At 45.1% G+C, this 18,209-nt stretch overlaps 1 protein-coding gene across 3 annotated transcripts in view; it reads left to right on the top strand.

Annotated features, from left to right (window-relative positions):
• Positions 1 to 17,909, top strand: part of CEBPG (CCAAT enhancer binding protein gamma) — a 71,359-nt gene extending 53,450 nt beyond the window's left edge. For 2 of the 3 annotated variants that reach the window (XM_040406754.1, XM_040406755.1), the window contains one exon: positions 17,166 to 17,909. In XM_040406754.1, coding sequence (XP_040262688.1) covers positions 17,201 to 17,611 — 411 coding nt within the window. In that variant the 5' untranslated portion in view covers positions 17,166 to 17,200 and the 3' untranslated portion in view covers positions 17,612 to 17,909. The remainder of the gene's footprint in view (positions 1 to 17,165) is intronic. The other variant, XM_040406753.1, reaches the window with a different exon arrangement.
• Positions 17,910 to 18,209: the final 300 nt, after the last annotated feature.

Genomic DNA, 18,209 nt, shown 5'->3' on the forward strand with positions numbered 1-18,209 from the left:
AATATTCTGTTGGGCAGAAAGAAATGTCCTTTCAATATCTTTCCTGATGGAAAGCATTTAAAGGTTTTTTGAGATATTGATACTGATGACCTACCCTTAAGGGTATCTCCTACCATGCAACAAGTCAAACATACCATGGCCTTGGTTGGGTTGAATCCTTGATTAGACCACAAGTTCTCTTTTATGCAATCTTTCCTTAAATACCATATCCAACTTCGGAATCTCAACCCCCCAGTATTTGTGCACTCTTGGCAATCCTAGTCATATCTCCTTTTCTCTCCTGTGGCTTTACCATATCACACTATAATGCAGTAGGAGAGAATAGCGTCTCAAACATCTGAGACTGGAGTCTGGTCTTTCTCAGTCTTAAAAAGAGAAGGGTTTTTTATTTTTATTTTTGAGATCACTTCAGAGGGCTGCCTCAGCTGTGGTCCTGCTGTGCCTTCTTGAGGGTCCCTCATCAGTGGATGGTGAGGAAGATGAATAGAGGAATGTGGCATCCTCTTCTCCCTCACTGGCTGTATCGCTATCAGAGGCAATAATGGTGTACGCATCCTCAGCTAAATACACTCTTTGGGACAAACAAGACATATTTTTTTTATTGGAGAATGGTATTAGACATGTGTAAACTGTGTGTAATTTTATTTATTCAAAGGGGTGTGGATATTGTGCTGTAACACGTGAAGGGGCTTGTAATAAATTTCAAATCAAATTTAGGAGGAAGTAAAAATTAAAAGGAAAAAAATTAAGATAAAAATTTAGTAACAGAAAAGAGTCCTACAGTAAAAATAACCAAAAACGTTGTGCTGAAAACTGAGCACAGATGTGATCATTAATGAATGGCTCCCAGTGGTAGGACCCCCACCGATCTGACAGTTATCCCTTATCCTGTGGATAGAGGGTACCTTTTTATAACCAGAAAACCACTGTTACAGTAGCTTCCTCTAATAAAAATGAAGTTGTCAAGGATCAAGCAATTTATCGGAAGACAACAAGCTTGCACAGAGGTGGTGTACAATAGTCTGGGTTTCCCCTTTCTCAGTGTTATATACATAAAGACAAACAAAGCCAATGAAATGTTTATGGTATAGGACACTGATCCAATCCGATTAGAAGAAAGAGCATGATAGCCTCATGTCAGGACAGAGCAGGTTATGATGGAATGTGTGGACAGGGTCTGCCTGGCTTTAGCCCCTGGCAATCTAAACAACCCTTGTAGCTTACCATCCCCTTCCCATACCCTGTGTTTGAAGTATGGAAAAATGTGTTCAAAGAAAATATTGAGTCTGTTACATTAATGCCCCTTAAAGACCAGCGCCGTACATGTACAGCAGGCTGATTGGGCGGGTGCAGGAGCTGCGCCCGCCCGATTAGCAGCACGGACACGGCAGTCACTGACAGCCGAGCCTCTGCTGCATATGCTGGCATCGGTTAAAACACTGATAACGGCATATTAGCCTCTTGTATGCCGTGGTCAAAGCTAACCGCAGCATGCAGCAGGTTTGCGGAGGATACGGGTGCCCTCCGCATTTCCATCCGTCCCCACACTGCAGTGACAGGGACCCGATGGCAGCCCAATGCCTTCCATAGGCATCGTGGCTTGCCTTCTAAGGAAGCCTGTGAGATCCAGCCCCTTAGCCTGGGTCTCACAGGTAGGCTGTCGGCATACAAGCTGACAGTCAATGCATTACAATACAGAATGTATTGTAATGCATTGCAGAGGGGATCAGACCCCAGAAGCTGAAGTCCCAGAGTGGAAGAAAAAAAAAAAAAAAAAAAGCCCCTTTCCCAAAATAAAACACTTAAAATTGTAAAAAATAAAATGACATATTGGGTGTTGCTGCATCCGTAACGACCGGTTCTATAAAAATATCACATGATCCACTCCCTCACCTGAACACTGTAGAAAAAAATAAAATAAAAACCTGTGCTAAAACAACCTTCTTTTTTTTTTTCTCACCTTACATCACAAAAAGTGCAACACCAAGCAATCAAAAAGGCGTATGCCGCCCCAAAATAGTGCCAATCAAACCCTCCCCTCATCCCGCAAAAAATTAGCCCCTACATAAAACAATCGGGCAAAAAAAATAACAAATGTATGGCTCTCAGAATATGGAGACACTGAAACAAAAAATTTTTGTTTCAAAAATGCTTTTATTGTGTAAAACTTAAATAAAAAAAAAGTTGACATTTTGGGTATTGCCACGTCCGTAACGTTCTGCTGTATAAAAATATCACATGACCTAACCCCTGTCAAAAAAAGCCATCTTTTTTTTCCCAATACATCACAAAAATTGTAATACCAAGCGATCAAAAAGTCATACGCACCCCAAAATAGTAGCAATCTAACCGTCATCTCAACCCGAAAAAAAATTAGCCCCTACATAAGTCACCCAAAAAAAAAAATATATGGCTTTCAGAATATGGAGACACTAAAAAAACGATTTTCTTTCAAAAATGCTTTATGTAAAACTGACAAAAAAACTAAAAAAATAGTCATATTTGGTATTGTCACATCCGTAACAACCTGCTCTATAAAAATAGCACATAAAAACTGTGCCAAAACAGCAATTTTTTGTTACCCTGCCTCACAAAAAGTGTAATATGGAGCAACCAAAAATCATATGTACCCTCTCGCAATTTTTTTTTTTTATGATCTGCTCCTCTGTTGCACCGCTGTGCCCTTCGTTCTGTTTAGGCACCCTGTATGCTAATTAATAGCATCGGGACAGGGAGGAGGAGACATCAGCTTTTCTCAGTAGGCGTCGTCTATCTGGCTGTGGCGCTGTCCAATCACAGCGGAGTGTGTCACAGCCATTGAGAAAAAACCTTCTCCCCGGATGTGATGCGCTCCACTGTGATTGGACAGTGCCACAGCCAGATAGATGCCCACTGAGAAAAGCTGATGTCTCCTCCTCCCTGTTGAAATGCTATTAATTAGCATACAGGGCGCCTAAACAGAACGAGGGGCACAGCAGCGCAACGGAGGAGCATATCATGAAAATTTGCTATATGACATCTAGGGAACATGGGCTACAGTGTGAGGTATCGTTTTTATAAAGTAAAAACTGGTGAAAGGTCCTCTTAAAAATTATGCCAGTGAAATCTGCCTCCAAAAAACCATATGGCGCTCCTTTCCTTCTGTGCCCTGCCGTGTGCCCGTACAGCAGTTTACGATCACAAATGGGGTGTTTCTGTAAGCTACAGAATCAGGGTAGTAAATATTGAGTTTTGTTTGGCTGTTAACCGTTGCTTTGTTACCGGGAAAAAAAAGATTAAAATGGAAAACTGAAAGTGAAATTTCATTTACATTTTCCTTTAATTCTTGTGGAACACATTAAAGGGTTAACAAAGTTAGTAAAATCAGTTTTGAATACCTCGAGGGGTGTAGTTTATAAAATGGGTCATTTTATGGGTGGTCCTTAAGGCTACTTTCACACCTGCGTTAGGTGCGGATCCGTCTTGTATCTGCACCGATAATGCAAACGCTTGTATCTGTTCAGAACGGATTTGTTTGAATTACCATTTTTTTTGTTCATGATAATGCAAACGGATCTGTTTTGACTTACACTGAAAGTCAATGGGAGGCGAATCCGTTTTCAATTGCACCATATTGTGTCAGTGAAAACTGATCCGTCCCCATTGACTTACATTGTAATCCGGACAGATCCGTTTGGCTCCGCATGTCAGGCGGACATCAAAACGCTGCAAGCAGCGTTTTGGTGTCCGCCTCCAGAGCGGAATGGAGGCTGAATGCAGCCAAACTAATGCATTCTGAACGGATCCTTATCCATTCAGAATGCATTGGGGCTAAACTGATCCGTTTTGGGCCGCTTGTGAGAGCCCTGAAACGGATCTCACAAGCGGACCCAGAAACGCCAGTGTGAAAGTAGCCTAAAGTGGGTTTTGAACATTTTTAAGATTTGCTTCTACACTTCGAAGCCTTCTAATGTCCCCAAAAAATAAAATGGCATTCACAAAATGATCCAGACATAAAGTAGACATATGGGAAATGTAAAGTAATAACTGTTATATGAGGTATCATTATCTGCTTTAAAAGCAGAGAAATTGAAATTTGGAAAGTTTTTCCCATTTATTTTTTTTTTTTGGGGGGGGTAAATTTGGTATTTTTTTTAAATTAAAAATATTGGCAGAATGTACTTCTTGATAGAGGTAACAATCTCAGAATGGCTTGGATAATAAAAGCATTCCAAAGTTATTGCCACATAAAGTGACAAATGTTAAATTTCCAAAAACAGGCTGGTCCTTAAGGTGAAATATGGCAGGGTTCTGAAGGGGTTAAAGGGCTTATCCAGGACTTGAGAATGATGACCTATCCTGTTTTAGGGAGCCACCATGCTCCATGGAGCTCTGGTGAGCGCAGCAGCTTTCCAAGCACAGCACTACCTTTGTATAGCGGCAGTGCTCTGTATTGTACACTGCTCAAAAAATTAAAGGGAACACAAAAATAACATCCTAGATCTGAATTAATTAAATATTCTTCTGAAATACTTTGTTCTTTACATAGTTGAATGTGCTGACGACAAAATCACACAAAAATTAAAAAATGGAAATCAAATTTTTTAACCCATGGAGGTCTGGATTTGGAGTCACACTCAAAATTAAAGTGGAAAAACACACTACAGGCTGATCCAACTTTGATGTAATGTCCTTAAAACAAGTCAAAATGAGGCTCAGTAGTGTGTGTGGCCTCCACGTGCCTGTATGACTTCCCTGTGCATGCTCCTGATGAGGTGGCGGACGGTCTCCTGAGGGATCTCCTCCCAGACCTGGACTAAAGCATCTGCAAACTCCTGGACAGTCTGTGGTGGTGGATAGAGCGAGACATGATGTCCCAGATGTGCTCATTTTGGATTCAGGTCTGGGGAATGGGCGGGCCAGTCCATAGCATCAATGCCTTCGTCTTGCAGGAACTGCTGACACACTCCAGCCACATGAGGTCTAGCATTGTCTTGCATTAGGAGGAACCCAGGGCCAACCGCACCAGCATATGGTCTCACAAGGGGTCTGAGGATCTCATCTCGGTACCTAATGGCAGTCAGGCTACCTCTGGCGAGCACATGGAGGGCTGTGCGGCCCTCCAAAGAAATGCCACCCCACACCATTACTGACCCAATGCCAAACCGGTCATGCTGGAGGATGTTGCAGGCAGCAGAACGTTTTCCACTGCGTCTCCAGACTCTGTCACGTCTGTCACATGTGCTCAGTGTGAACCTGCTTTCATCTGTGAAGAGCACAGGGCGCCAGTGGCGTATTTGCCATTCTTGGTGTTCTCTGGCAAATGCCAAATGTCCTGCACGGTGTTGGGCTGTAAGCACAACCCCGACCTGTGGACGTCGGGCCCTCATATCACCCTCCATGGAGTCTGTTTCTGACCGTTTGAGCAGACACATGCACATTTGCGGACTGCTGGAGGTCATTTTGCAGGGCTCTGGCAGTGCTCCTCCTGTTCCTCCTTGCACAAAGGCGGAGGTAGCGGTCCTGCTGCTGGGTTGTTGCCCTCCTACGGCCTCCTCCACGTCTCCTGATGTACTGGCCTGTCTCCTGGTAGCGCCTCCATGCTCTGGACACTACGCTGACAGACACAGCAAACCTTCTTGCCACAGCTCGCATTGATGTGCCATCCTGGATAAGCTGCACTACCTGAGCTACTTGTGTGGGTTGTAGACTCCGTCTCATGCTACCACTAGAGTGAAAGCACCGCCAGCATTCAAAAGTGACCAAAACATCAGCCAGGAAGCATAGGAACTGAGAAGAGGTCTGTGGTCACCACCTGCAGAACCACTCCTTTATTGGGGGTGTCTTGCTAATTGCCTATAATTTCCACCTGTTGTCTATCCCATTTGCACAACAGCATGTGAAATTGATTGTCACTCAGTGAGCTTCCTAAGTGGACAGTTTGATTTCACAGAAGTGTGATTGACTTGGAGTTACATTGTGTTGTTTAAGTGTTCCCTTTATTTTTTTGAGCAGTGTAGTTTAGCACCATTGACTTGAATCAAGCTGAGCTGCAACTAGGCCATGTGACCGATGAATGGTGATGTCGTCATATGGCCTATGAATAGGCGTGCCAGGCTTCACATCAGTATGGTAGGCAGAGACTAATGCCTAGCAGGGAGCCCGGTGATGTCACTGGCACAAATGGGCGGTGTATAGTGCTGTTCTGTGTGGTTTTAGAAGTTGGAATCACTAATACCTGCCTCTAAAACAGCCCAGAACAGCGCTATACAACCATTTGTGATGGTCACCGGGCTCCCTGCTAGGCGAAGTCTCTGCCTAGCATGGTGTTGTGAAGCCTGGTTCGTCACCGGCTCACAATAAACAGATTTTGCCCTGCACGATGCAGCGCAAAGCAAGGGGAGCATCGGAGAAAGGAAATACTCTGAATCTCCACTCCTATATGGTAAGGGAGAGGCGCTTACAGTGGGATGCGAAAATTTGGACAACCTTTCATCATGATTTTCCTGTATAAATCGTTGGTTGTTACGATAAAAATCGTCAGTTAAATATATCATATAGGAGACACACACAGTGGTATTTGAGAAGTGAAATGAAGTTTATTGGATTTACAGAAAGCGTGCTATAATTGTTTAAACAAAATTAGGCAGGTGCATAAATTTGGGCACTGTTGTCATTTTATTGATTCCAAAACCTTTAGAACTAATTATTGGAACTCAAATTGGCTTGGTAAGCTCAGTGACCCCTGACCTACATACACAGGTGAATCCAATTATGAGAAAGAGTATTTAAGGGGGTCAATTGTAAGTTTCCCATCTCTTTTAATTTTCTCTGAAGAGTAGCAACATGGGGGTCTCACAACAACTCTCAAATGACCTGAAGACAAAGATTGTTCACCATCATGGTTTAGGGGAAGGATACAGAAAGCTGTCTCAGAGATTTCTGCTGTCTGTTTCCACAGTTAGGAACATATTGAGGAAATGGAAGACCACAGGCTCAGTTCAAGTTAAGGCTCGAAGTGGCAGACCAAGAAAAATCTCAGATAGACAGAAGCAACGAATGGTGAGAACAGTCAGTCAACCCACAGACCAGCACCAAAGACCTACAACATCATCTTGCTGCAGATGGAGTCACTGTGCATCGTTCAACCATTCGGCGCACTTTACACAAGGAGATGCTGTATGCGAGAGTGATGCAGAGGAAGCCTTTTCTCCGCCCACAGCACAAAAAGTGCCGCTTGAGGTGGGCTAAAGCACATGTGGACAACCCAGCTTCATTTTGGAATAGTGTGCTGTGGACTGATGAAACTAAAATAGAGTTATTTGGCCATAACAAGGGGCGTTATGCATGGAGGAAAAAGAACACAGCATTCCAAGAAAAACACCTGCTACCTACAGTCAAAAATGGTGGTGGTTCCATCATGCTGTGGGGCTGTGTGGCCAGTGCAGGGACTGGGAAACTTGTCAAAGTTGAGGGACGCATGGATTCCACTCAGTATCAGCAGATTCTGGAGACCAATGTCCAGGAATTAGTGACAAAACTGAAGCTGCGCCGGGGCAGGATCTTTCAACGAGACAACGACCCTAAACACTGCTCAAAATCCACTTTATGCAGAGGAACAAGTACAGCGTTCTGGAATGGCCATCTCAGTCCCCAGACCTGAATATAATTGAAAATCTGTGGTGTGACTTAGAGAGCTGTCCATGCTCGGAAGCCATCAAACCTGAATGAACTAAAGATGTTTTGTAAAGAGGAATGGTCCAAAATACCTTCAACCAAAATCCAGACTCTCATTGGAACCTACAGGAAGCGTTTAGAGGCTGTAATTTCTGCAAAAGGAGAATCTACTAAATATTGATTTCATTTCTTTTTTGTGGTGCCCAAATTTATGCACCTGCCTAATTTTGTTTAAACAATTCTAGCACACTTTCTGTAAATCCAATAAACTTCATTTCACTTCTCAAATATCACTGTGTGTGTCTCCTATATGATATATTCAACTGACATTTTTTATCGTAACAACCAACAATTTTATACGGGAAAATCATGACGATTAACAAGGTTGCCCAAACTTTCACATCCCACTGTATATCCAGGTTCAGCCCTGAACCCGGACAACCCTTTTAATTTTTTCTAGTCAAAGGCTAGCTACCCAACAACATCACCCCTCCCACATTTGGGCCTGCTTTTACTCCGTATCCACTTATGTACGGTGAGTGGCCAATGGTAGTTAGCACTAGCGGATGCAGTATAGAGGCAAAGTACACAGTTCTTGAATCAAACAGTGCCAATTAGCAATAGCTGCTGCTGACACCTAAAATACCGGCTCTTACTTCACCGAGGCCAGGAACCTCGGTGACACATACCTTCCATCCACGATGATTCCAGGTACCTTCTTACATACCCAGCCCCCACCCACCCACCCTTTGTTCAACCCTGATGGGGTGAACACCTGCCATACAGTATACCCGGGACAGGGCAACCGCGTCTCCCTGCAACCAGCCTGCCCTGTGTTACATGAAGAACTTAAAGTTCTGTAAGAACAGGAACCACCTGGTGACTTGGGCATTTCTCTCTTTGGCCTGGCTCATCCACTTGAGAGGGGAGTGGTTAGTCACCAGGCTGAACTTTCTCCCCAACAAATAGTAGCGGAGAGACTCGAGTGCCCACTTGATAACCAGGCACTCTCTCTCCACTATACTATGCCTGGTTTCGGCTGGGGTGAGCTTGCGTCTTAAAAAGACAACAGGATTCTCCTCCCCGTTGACTTTCTGAGAGAGTACAGCACCGAGGCCTACTGTGGAGGCATCTGTCTGTATCACAAACTCCCTATTAAAGTCGGGCGTCACCAAAACCGGTGACCCGCACAGGGCCGACGTCAAAGTGGAAAAAGCCTCTTCCACCCGCTCATCCCAGCGAGCCATAACTGATTTTCGTCCCTTAAAGAGCTCTGTCAAGGGCACAGCTATAGTGGCAAATGTCATGTAATAGCTTATCATTCCTAGGAACGACTTTACTTGTTTAGTAGTGACAGGTCGGGGCCAATTTCTTATCGCCTCTATTTTGTTTACTTGGGGTTTGATCACTCCGCACCCAATGACCTTCCCCAGGTATTTTGTCTTCTCTAACCCTATCGTGCATTTTTTCTGGGTTAGCGGTTAGTCCTGCTTTTTGAAGGGAGTCTACTACAGCCTGCACTTTGGGCAGGTGACTTTCCCAGTCGGTACTGTGGATGACAATATTGTCCAGGTAAGCCGAAGCGTACCAACGATGTGGTCGCAGCACAATGTCCATTAGCCTTTGGAAAGTGGCGGAGGCGCCATGCAGACCAAAGGGTAACCCCTTATACTGGTACAGCCCCTCCGGTGTGATAAAGGCCGTTTTCTCTTTGGCAGCCTCTGTTAAGGGTACCTACCAGTACCCTATAGTGAGGTCCAAAACAGAAAAATACCGGGCTTGTCCTAACCTTTCAATCAGCATCATTTCAAAAATGCAACGTCCCGTCCGGTTTTGGTATCAGTACTATAGGGCTGGCCAATTCACTTCTAGACTCCTCGATGAAGTCTAGTTGTAGCATTAGTTGTACTTCCTCTGAGATGGCCTGTCGCTGAGCCTCGGGTACCCGGTATGGTTTCAACCGGATTTTGGCCTGAGGCTCAGTGACAATGTCATGCTGGATTATGGAAGTGTGTCCAGGGAGGTCTGAGAACACATCCGTGCTCCTGCTGACGAATTCCCTGGCCTCCTGAGTCTGTTTAGAGGAGAGGCTGTCAGCAATCTTCACTGTGGCAACTGCTTCCCTTACATCAGACTTGGGGCCGGAACCTCTCCCCCTGCGGGCTATCGTCAGTACTGGTCTCCCTATCCTTCCACGGTTTGAGTAAACTGACATGGTACACCTGCTCCTGCTTCCGCCGCACTGGCTGGTGTATCTTGTAATTTATTCTCCAACCTTTTCGAGTACCTCGTAGGGTCCCTGCCACCTAGCCAGTAACTTACTGTCCACTGTCAGTACCAGAACCAAAACCCGATCTCCCGGGTTAAAGATATGGACCCGAGCCTGCCGATTTATACACCCGACTTTGAACGCGCTGAGCTGCCTCAATATGTTCCTGTACCAGTGGCAACAATGTCTCCATACGTTCCTGCATCTGGGTAACCTATTTAACAACACTTTTTTTATATGGTGTGAGTTGTTGCTCCCACGCCTCTTTGGCTATGTCCAACAGACCATGTGGATGTCTGCCATATAGAAGTTCGAAGGGCGAGGACCCAGTAGAGGCTGGGGCACTTCTCACACTGCGAACATAAGATAGAGCAGAAGGAGGTCCCAGTCCTTTCGATCCTTAGCTACTATTCATTTTAACATAGTTTTTAACATTTGATTAAACCTTTCTACTAGGCCGTCAGTTTGCAGGTGATAGACGGATGTCTGTATCTGTTTGATATTCAGCAACTTGCAGAGCTCCAGCATGACCTTGTACATAAAGAGTCCACTGGTCAGTCAAAACCTCTTTGGGTATCCCCACTTGGGAAAACATCTCCATTAACTCTTTTGCTATGAGTTTGGCCGATGTATGTCACAGTGGCACCGCCTCCGGGTACCGAGTGCATTGTCCAGGATGACCAAGATGTTTTGGTTCCCCCTAGCAGACTTCGATACTGGGCCTACGAGATCTATAGCGATTCTCTCAAATGGTACCTCGATAATCGGGAGGGGCACTAAGGGACTGTGGAACAGTTGCTGGGGGCTAGTGGTTTGGCAGCTCTGGCAAGACTTAAAAAAAAAAAAAAAAGTCATCCACCTCTCTAAAGACACTGGGCCAGTAAAACCGTTGTAGTATCCGGTCCTGTAACGTCTGCAGTCCCAGATGACCCCCAAGAACATGTTGGTGGGCTAACTCTAACACAAGTTTTCTATAGGCCCCGGGCACCACCAACTGTTCAACAGGTTCACCCGCAGCTGGTTTACCAGATATAGCATATTTTGGTGGACCACAAAACTGGGAAACATCGACTCGGCCCCAGATTGTTGGGGTACACCATCAAGTATTACCACATTCCCCCAGGCCCGGGATAGGGTTGGGTCTCTGTGTTGGGCTGTACCGAAATTCTCCCCAGAGACGTTGAGTTCTGCCAACCCAGGACCTGATGGCAACTCCTCCACGTCTCCCACCATTACCCTACGCAGGGTTGTCTCCCCCTCTTCCACCGAAGTGGCGGTCACCCCTACTGCTGACCCTTCGGCCTCAGGTTCCTCTGAACAAGGCCAATCTCCTGGGTTTATTCCTGTATCAGGGGTATCCGTAACTCTCACATCTGGCCATAGGGCAGGGAAACCTGGAAAGTCTCTCCCTATTTTGAGTTCATAGTGGAGATTTGTGGTGACTGCCAATTTGTGGGTCTACCTGCCGGCCACCGTGGTTAAGGCACCAGTGTGGTGGGGTAGTCTTTTTTTATGTCTCCATGAATGCACATCACTCCAACTTTCCGGCCAGTATACTCAGCGGACCGCACCAGGATTTTGGGAGATCCCCCCCACCCCAGGCCCACCGGTATGAGCCAATGAACCCCCCTCCGGGAGGTTCCCCCTATGGGCCGGACCCAGTTAACCTGCTGGCGGTGTCAGGAACCTGGCCACACCAGGGCTGAGTGTCCTCATCGGGTTGACCCCATGGACACTAATTGCTATATGCTAGGAAACAGTGTGCCACAGGTACCCCGGAGGCTCTAGACCACTTGTGCCAGGTGGAAGTGGGAGACACTCAGGCGGAGGCGCTGCTGGACTCAGGGAGCTTGGTGACCCTGGTAAGGGGGGGGGTTTCATTGGCTCATACCGGTCAGCCTGGGGTGGGGGATCTCCCAAAAGAACCCCTCTTGAGATTCTTGGTGGCCTCATAGCATTCCAACAGGTCCACCATTTCTAGGAGATACCTGACCGATCCAGTGCTGGAGAGGGGGTGGCAACGCCCCCCAGAATATGTCAACCAATAGTCTATCCAGCATAGCCATGGGACTCTGCACATCAGGCTGTAGCCACTTTTGCAAAAGAGTCATAATACTGGGGTCTCGCGGGCTCAGCCGGCTTAAACCCCCACTGATGTACCTGCTGGGCCCGGACCAACACATTCACCCCCAGTCTTGCCAAAATCTCACCCTTTACTTTTTGGTAGTCGGCCGCTTGATCGTCCGGCAAGTCGAAATACACCCGCTGGAAATCAGATGCCAGGAATGGAGCGACTACCTCAGCCCACTGGTCTCGGGGTAGCTTTTCCCTGATGGCCACCTTCTCATACATCGCCAGGTAGGTTTCAATGTCGTCTGCGGGTGTCATCTTAGGGATCGCTGTCTGGACTGCTTTCCGGGCATCGTGGATGCTTGCGGTTGCTCCTGCCGTCACGTGTTGTAGTAGCAACTGGTTGGTCTATTTCTGCTGCTTATTAGCCTCCCGTTGGTGCAGGTTGGTCTCCCGCTGCTGCAAATTAGCCTCTATGAGGGCCTTCACAACCGCCTCCATTTTGTCTTGGTGCACGGGTTGAAAGGTTTGATGCACGACATACAACTGTGCCCAAAAATGCAAACCCAAAAATATATCGGCGTTCACGCCAGCCTCCCTGCACTTGCCCGCATCCTCCTCCAATTGTGTTGATTCGCTCTAGTAGTTAGGACTAGTGAATGCAGTATAGAGGCAAAGTGCACAGTTCTTGAATCAAACAGCAGTGTTTATTCACACATTGGTGTATAACAAAATGCAGATAACCTGTATCACAAAACGCATGTGGCTTGGTGTTTGTTCACACACAAGGAAAGTTTATAAACAAAAGTCGCCTTTTCTCCTGGGTGTTAATTCACACCCTGTTAGCAGTTCAGCCTCATCAAGTCCATAGGCGGCCTGTTCTCCTTTAGAGGGGCCTGAGTCCTCCAGCCCGGCTCAAACCTCAAATCCCAGCACAGCCCTCAGTTTACAGCACACAGACTCCTGAGCTCCACTGTCAGAGGGAGGTAAATCCAACACACCTGGCAGTGCTGGCTGGTTTTTTAGGCCTAGCAAAACCCGGCTTGGAACATGGGGAGTAGTCACCCACCCAGCACTTTGACTACTGCCAGTAAGAGCCGTCCCGGATCAGCTATGACAGCCATGCTAAATCTCAAGGTGCCAATTGGCAATAGCTGCTGCTGACACATAAAATACCGGCTCTTACTTCACCGAGGCCAGGAACCTCGTTGACACATACCTTACATCATGATGATTCCAGGTACCTTCTTACAGAGTATGTTGAAATATGCAGCAGAATTTTTTTTGTCCGTTCAAAAGCTTGCATTTATGCCAAAACAGGCTACAGATAGAGCCTGCTGGATTTGAACCTCAACTGTGAATGTACCCTAACTGCAGACTCAACAAATGCACAGACATTGACTGGGCCCTGAAATATGGGGACTATAAGAAGTAGTCAACAAACAAATAACTTTTACTAGTCTTGGTTATGGTTTTCTGTCACATTGCAAGCTCTTGTATACTATGATGTTACAGTGAATAAACCTTATACGTACAATGACTTGCAAAGTTATTCACCACCCTGATATGTTTTTCGTGGATGGATCGTGGCAGTGAGGAGTACCGCCTACGAAGGGAACGCAACAATATGGCTGTGAAGAAATTTTTTATTTTTTTTTGCATTAACCCTTAGGTTTTTTCATTTTTGCGTTTTCATTTTTCTTCCCTATTTTCCGTGACCCATAACTTTTTTTTATATTTCGGTGTATGAGGGCTTATTTTTTGCGTGACAGGTTGTACTATTAATGCCACCATTAATTATGTCATCAAATGTAGTGGGAAGCAGTAAGAAAATTCCAAATGGGTTGGAATTGGAAAAAAAAACGCAATTCTTCCACCGTTTTACGGGCTTTGTACCCTCAGCGTTTTGTTTATAGAAAAACTTATGATTACAATGATACCCCATTATGTGTAGGTTTTTATTTTTTTCTAAATAGTGTAAAAATAAATGTAAACTTTGATAAAAAAAAATATATTTTTACATCCCCATATTCTGACCCCCATAACTTTTTTTTATACTTATGTCTATTGAGCTGTTTTGGGGGCTCATTTTTTGCGTTACAATCTGTAGTTTTTATTGATACCATGTTGGAGTGTGCATGACTTTTTGATCATATTTTATAAACTTTTTTTATGTAAGAGAAGCAATGAACAAATGGCAAATTGGCCTTTTTCCTCCTTTTTTCCGTTACGCCATTTTAGATTTTTTTTAAAAATATTTTAATAGCACGGGCATTTTCGGTCACGATGATACCCAGGATGTTTATATTTGTAATTTAGGTATTTATTTTTTAATTATACGGAACTTCCTGGCTGATGTTTTGGTCACTTTTGAATGCTGGCTGTGCTTTCACTCTAGTGGTAGCATGAGACTGAGTCTACAACCCACACAAGTGGCTAGAAGGTTTGCTGTGTCTGTCAGCGTAGTGTCCAGAGCATGGAGGCGCTACCAGGAGACAGGCCAATATATCAGGAGACATGGAGGAGGCCGTAGGAGGGCAACAACCCAGCAGCAGGACCGCTATCTCCGCCTTTGTGTAAGGAGGAACAGGAGGAGCACTGCCAGAGCCCTGCAAAATGACCTCCAGCAGGCCACAAATGTGCATGTGTCTGCTCAAACGGTCAGAAACAGACTCCATGAGGGTGATATGAGGGCCCGACGTCCACAGGTGGGGGTTGTGCTTACAGCCCAACACCGTGCAGGACGTTTTGGCATTTGCCAGAGAACACCAAGATTGGCAAATTCGCCACTGGCGCCCTGTGCTCTTCACAGATGAAAGCAGGTTCACACTGAGCACATGTGACAGACGTGACAGAGTCTGGAGACGCTGTGGAGAACGTTCTGCTGCCTGCAACATCCTCCAGCATGACCGGTTTGGCATTGGGTCAGTAATGGTGTGGGGTGGCATTTCTTTGGAGGGCCGCACAGCCCTCCATGTGCTCGCCAGAGGTAGCCTGACTGCCATTAGGTACCGAGATGAGATCCTCAGACCCCTTGTGAGACCATATGCTGGTGCGGTTGGCCCTGGGTTCCTCCTAATGCAAGACAATGCTAGACCTCATGTGGCTGGAGTGTGTCAGCAGTTCCTGCAAGACAAAGGCATTAATGCTATGGACTGGCCCGCCCGTTCCCCAGACCTGAATCCAATTGAGCACATCTGGGACATCATGTCTCGCTCTATCCACCAACGTCACGTTGCACCACAGACTGTCCAGGAGTTGGCAGATGCTTTAGTCCAGGTCTGGGAGGAGATTCCTCAGGAGACCGTCCGCCACCTCATCAGGAGCATGCACAGGCGTTGTAGGGAGGTCATACATGCACAGGGAGGCCACACACACTACTGAGCCTCATTTTGACTTGTTTTAAGGACATTACATCAAAGTTGGATCAGCCTGTAGTGTGTTTTTCCACTTTAATTTTGAGTGTGACTCCAAATCCAGACCTTCCATGAGTTGAAAAATGATTTCCATTTTTTTATTTTTGTGTGATTTTGTTGTCAGCACATTCAACTATGTAAAGAACAAAGTATTTCAGAAGAATATTTAATTAACTCAGATCTAGGATGTTATTTTTGTGTTCCCTTTATTTTTTTGAGCAGTGTGTGCGTGTGTGTGTGTGTGTGTGTGTGTGTGTGTGTGTATGTATGTGTGTGTGTGTATATATATATATATATATATATATATATATATATATATATAATTAAACTTTTTTTTGTTTTTTGTGCTAATTTTGAAGGTCATATGAGCCAATAAATGTTTTTTAATCTTTGATTTTGTTCTATAAGGGATTTTTAAATTGACATTTAAACCCCCATTTGCTCATTTCTTATTCTGGCCTGCCATCTGGAGGCCAAAATAAGAATTGCAGCATGAACACTTTGAGCATTATCAGCGAGGCTGAAAGTGTTCAGCGCAACTACCGATGCCCGAATTGGCCACACGGGGCATCTGTAGAAGGCCCGGAAGTGCGAGCTTAAGGGTTTTTGCGCATGTAGCTACCGTGATCTCGCTTGATCACGGCATCTAAAGCTTTCAATTACTGCGATCGGCATTATTGCCGGTCAAGGTAAGTAGCCGCAGGTCTCTGCTGTATGAAACAGCAGAGATCTGCCAGCCATGACGCCCGCTGCACGGGCGAGCGGACGCCATGTTTACACATTGCTGTTAGCGAAGGTGTTAAAACCTTGAAATAAAATTAATTCCCCCCCTCCTCCTATTTGATTCACACATGCCAACCAGTTTGAAGACGCAGTTTTTTACTGTTACAAAAATAAAGACAAAAAATAGAGAACTTTACTGTGCATTCACCCCCTGCAAGTCATTATTTTTTCCTTATGACTCTTTGATGCTTCTTAATGCCTTGTTTAAAAGCATTTCTAAGACTTTAATACTGTCGACCTGTCCTCAAGATAGGTCATTGGTATCTGATCGGTGGGGGTCTGACACCCAGGACAGTGAGGCTTACCAACATTGTTGTACATTGTATAGTGACTGTGCTTATCATGCTCAGCCCCATTCACTTCTGTGGGGCTGAGCTGCTCCTAGGCTACGTGACCGATGAACGTGACGTCACTGGCCTAGGAAAAGCTGAGGGAAAGCTGCAGAGCTACTGCGAGTGCCACATCCTTTTCAAACCGCTGATGAGCGGGGGTCCTGGGCGTTAGACCCCTCCAGTCAGATACTGATGACCTATCCTGAGGACACACTTACCAGACTTGTAAACAAAAGATTACTTCCCTTCGCTGCCTTTCCACTCCTTCTCCCAGCATGCAATACTTAGGTGGGCTCCCTCAATATCAACATCTGGTTTTACCATTCGTCATGACCAAAGGGGAGCCGGTCACTACCACAACCAGTAATTGGCTGCAGCAATGTCAAACTGGATGTTGACATTGAGGGAGCGCAGCGGAGCATCGCAGACAGAGAGGTTGCCGCCCCCCCATTCTTGCACAACCACTTTAAAGTATAAGATGGCTTTAAAGAAAAATGCCAGACAACATTATTAAAATGGTAATGCAGTTAATATTGTAATATGAATAACACAAGCAGGATATTACATAAATGCCTTAAAAAAAATAATTATATTACTTGATATAGTGATAATTGTAAAAATTCTGTAATTTCACTGCAGGTTATCAAGCATTTTTGCATTCACAACACTTGAAAATGAATATATCTCCATCTTCTTCAGATGATGGTCTCAATAATTCACACCTGAGTAGTCCTCCAACTCCCCAGCTTGTTCCATTAAATCCAGAAGGAGGTGGAAAAGCTACTCCTCCAAGTAAAAACAAGAAAGTACAGAGGATGGATCGTGGCAGTGAGGAGTACCGCCTACGAAGGGAACGCAACAATATGGCTGTGAAGAAAAGTAGACTGAAAAGCAAGCAAAAAGCCCAAGATACACTACAACGGGTGAATCAGTTAAAAGAGGAGAATGAGAGGCTGGAGGCCAAAATAAAGCTATTGACGAAAGAGTTAAGTGTATTGAAGGACCTTTTCCTAGAGCATGCACACAACTTAGCAGAAAGTGTACCACAAGAGACTTCTGCAGCAGGGCAGGAGAAATCAACGTAATTTGTAGTACATTATATTAATTGGTGGCAGAATTCAAAACAGACTTTTGTAAAGAAAAAAAGCCTTGAGAGTTAATGGATTATTCACAAAGTAGTACTTCAACTTGTATATATTGTATGTGACTAGACCTGGGAATTTGGATGTTATAAAATTCTTAATTCTTTTTTTTCAAAGAGGTTGTCCAGGAATAATTTAAAATGGCAGCAAGCAACCTTTCTTAGAATATGTGCAGGAATGGTTGCCACTACTTGCAGAGCTACCTGGGGGGTAATAGAAACATAGAAACATAGAATGTGTCGGCAGATAAGAACTATTTGGCCCATCTAGTCTGCCCAATATACTGAATACTATGGATAGCCCCCGGCCCTATCTTATATGAAGGATGGCCTTATGCCTATCCCATGCATGCTTAAACCCCTTCACTGTATTTGCAGCTACCACTTCTGCAGGAAGGCTATTCCATGCATCCACTACTCTCTCAGTAAAGTAATACTTCCTTATATTACTTTTAAACCTTTGCCCCTCTAATTTAAAACTGTGTCCTCTTGTGGTAGTTTTTCTTCTTTTAAATATGCTCTCTTCCTTTACCGAGTTGATT

This window comes from Bufo bufo, chromosome 9, assembly GCF_905171765.1.
Source record: "Bufo bufo chromosome 9, aBufBuf1.1, whole genome shotgun sequence".
Classification (NCBI taxonomy): domain Eukaryota; kingdom Metazoa; phylum Chordata; class Amphibia; order Anura; family Bufonidae; genus Bufo; species Bufo bufo.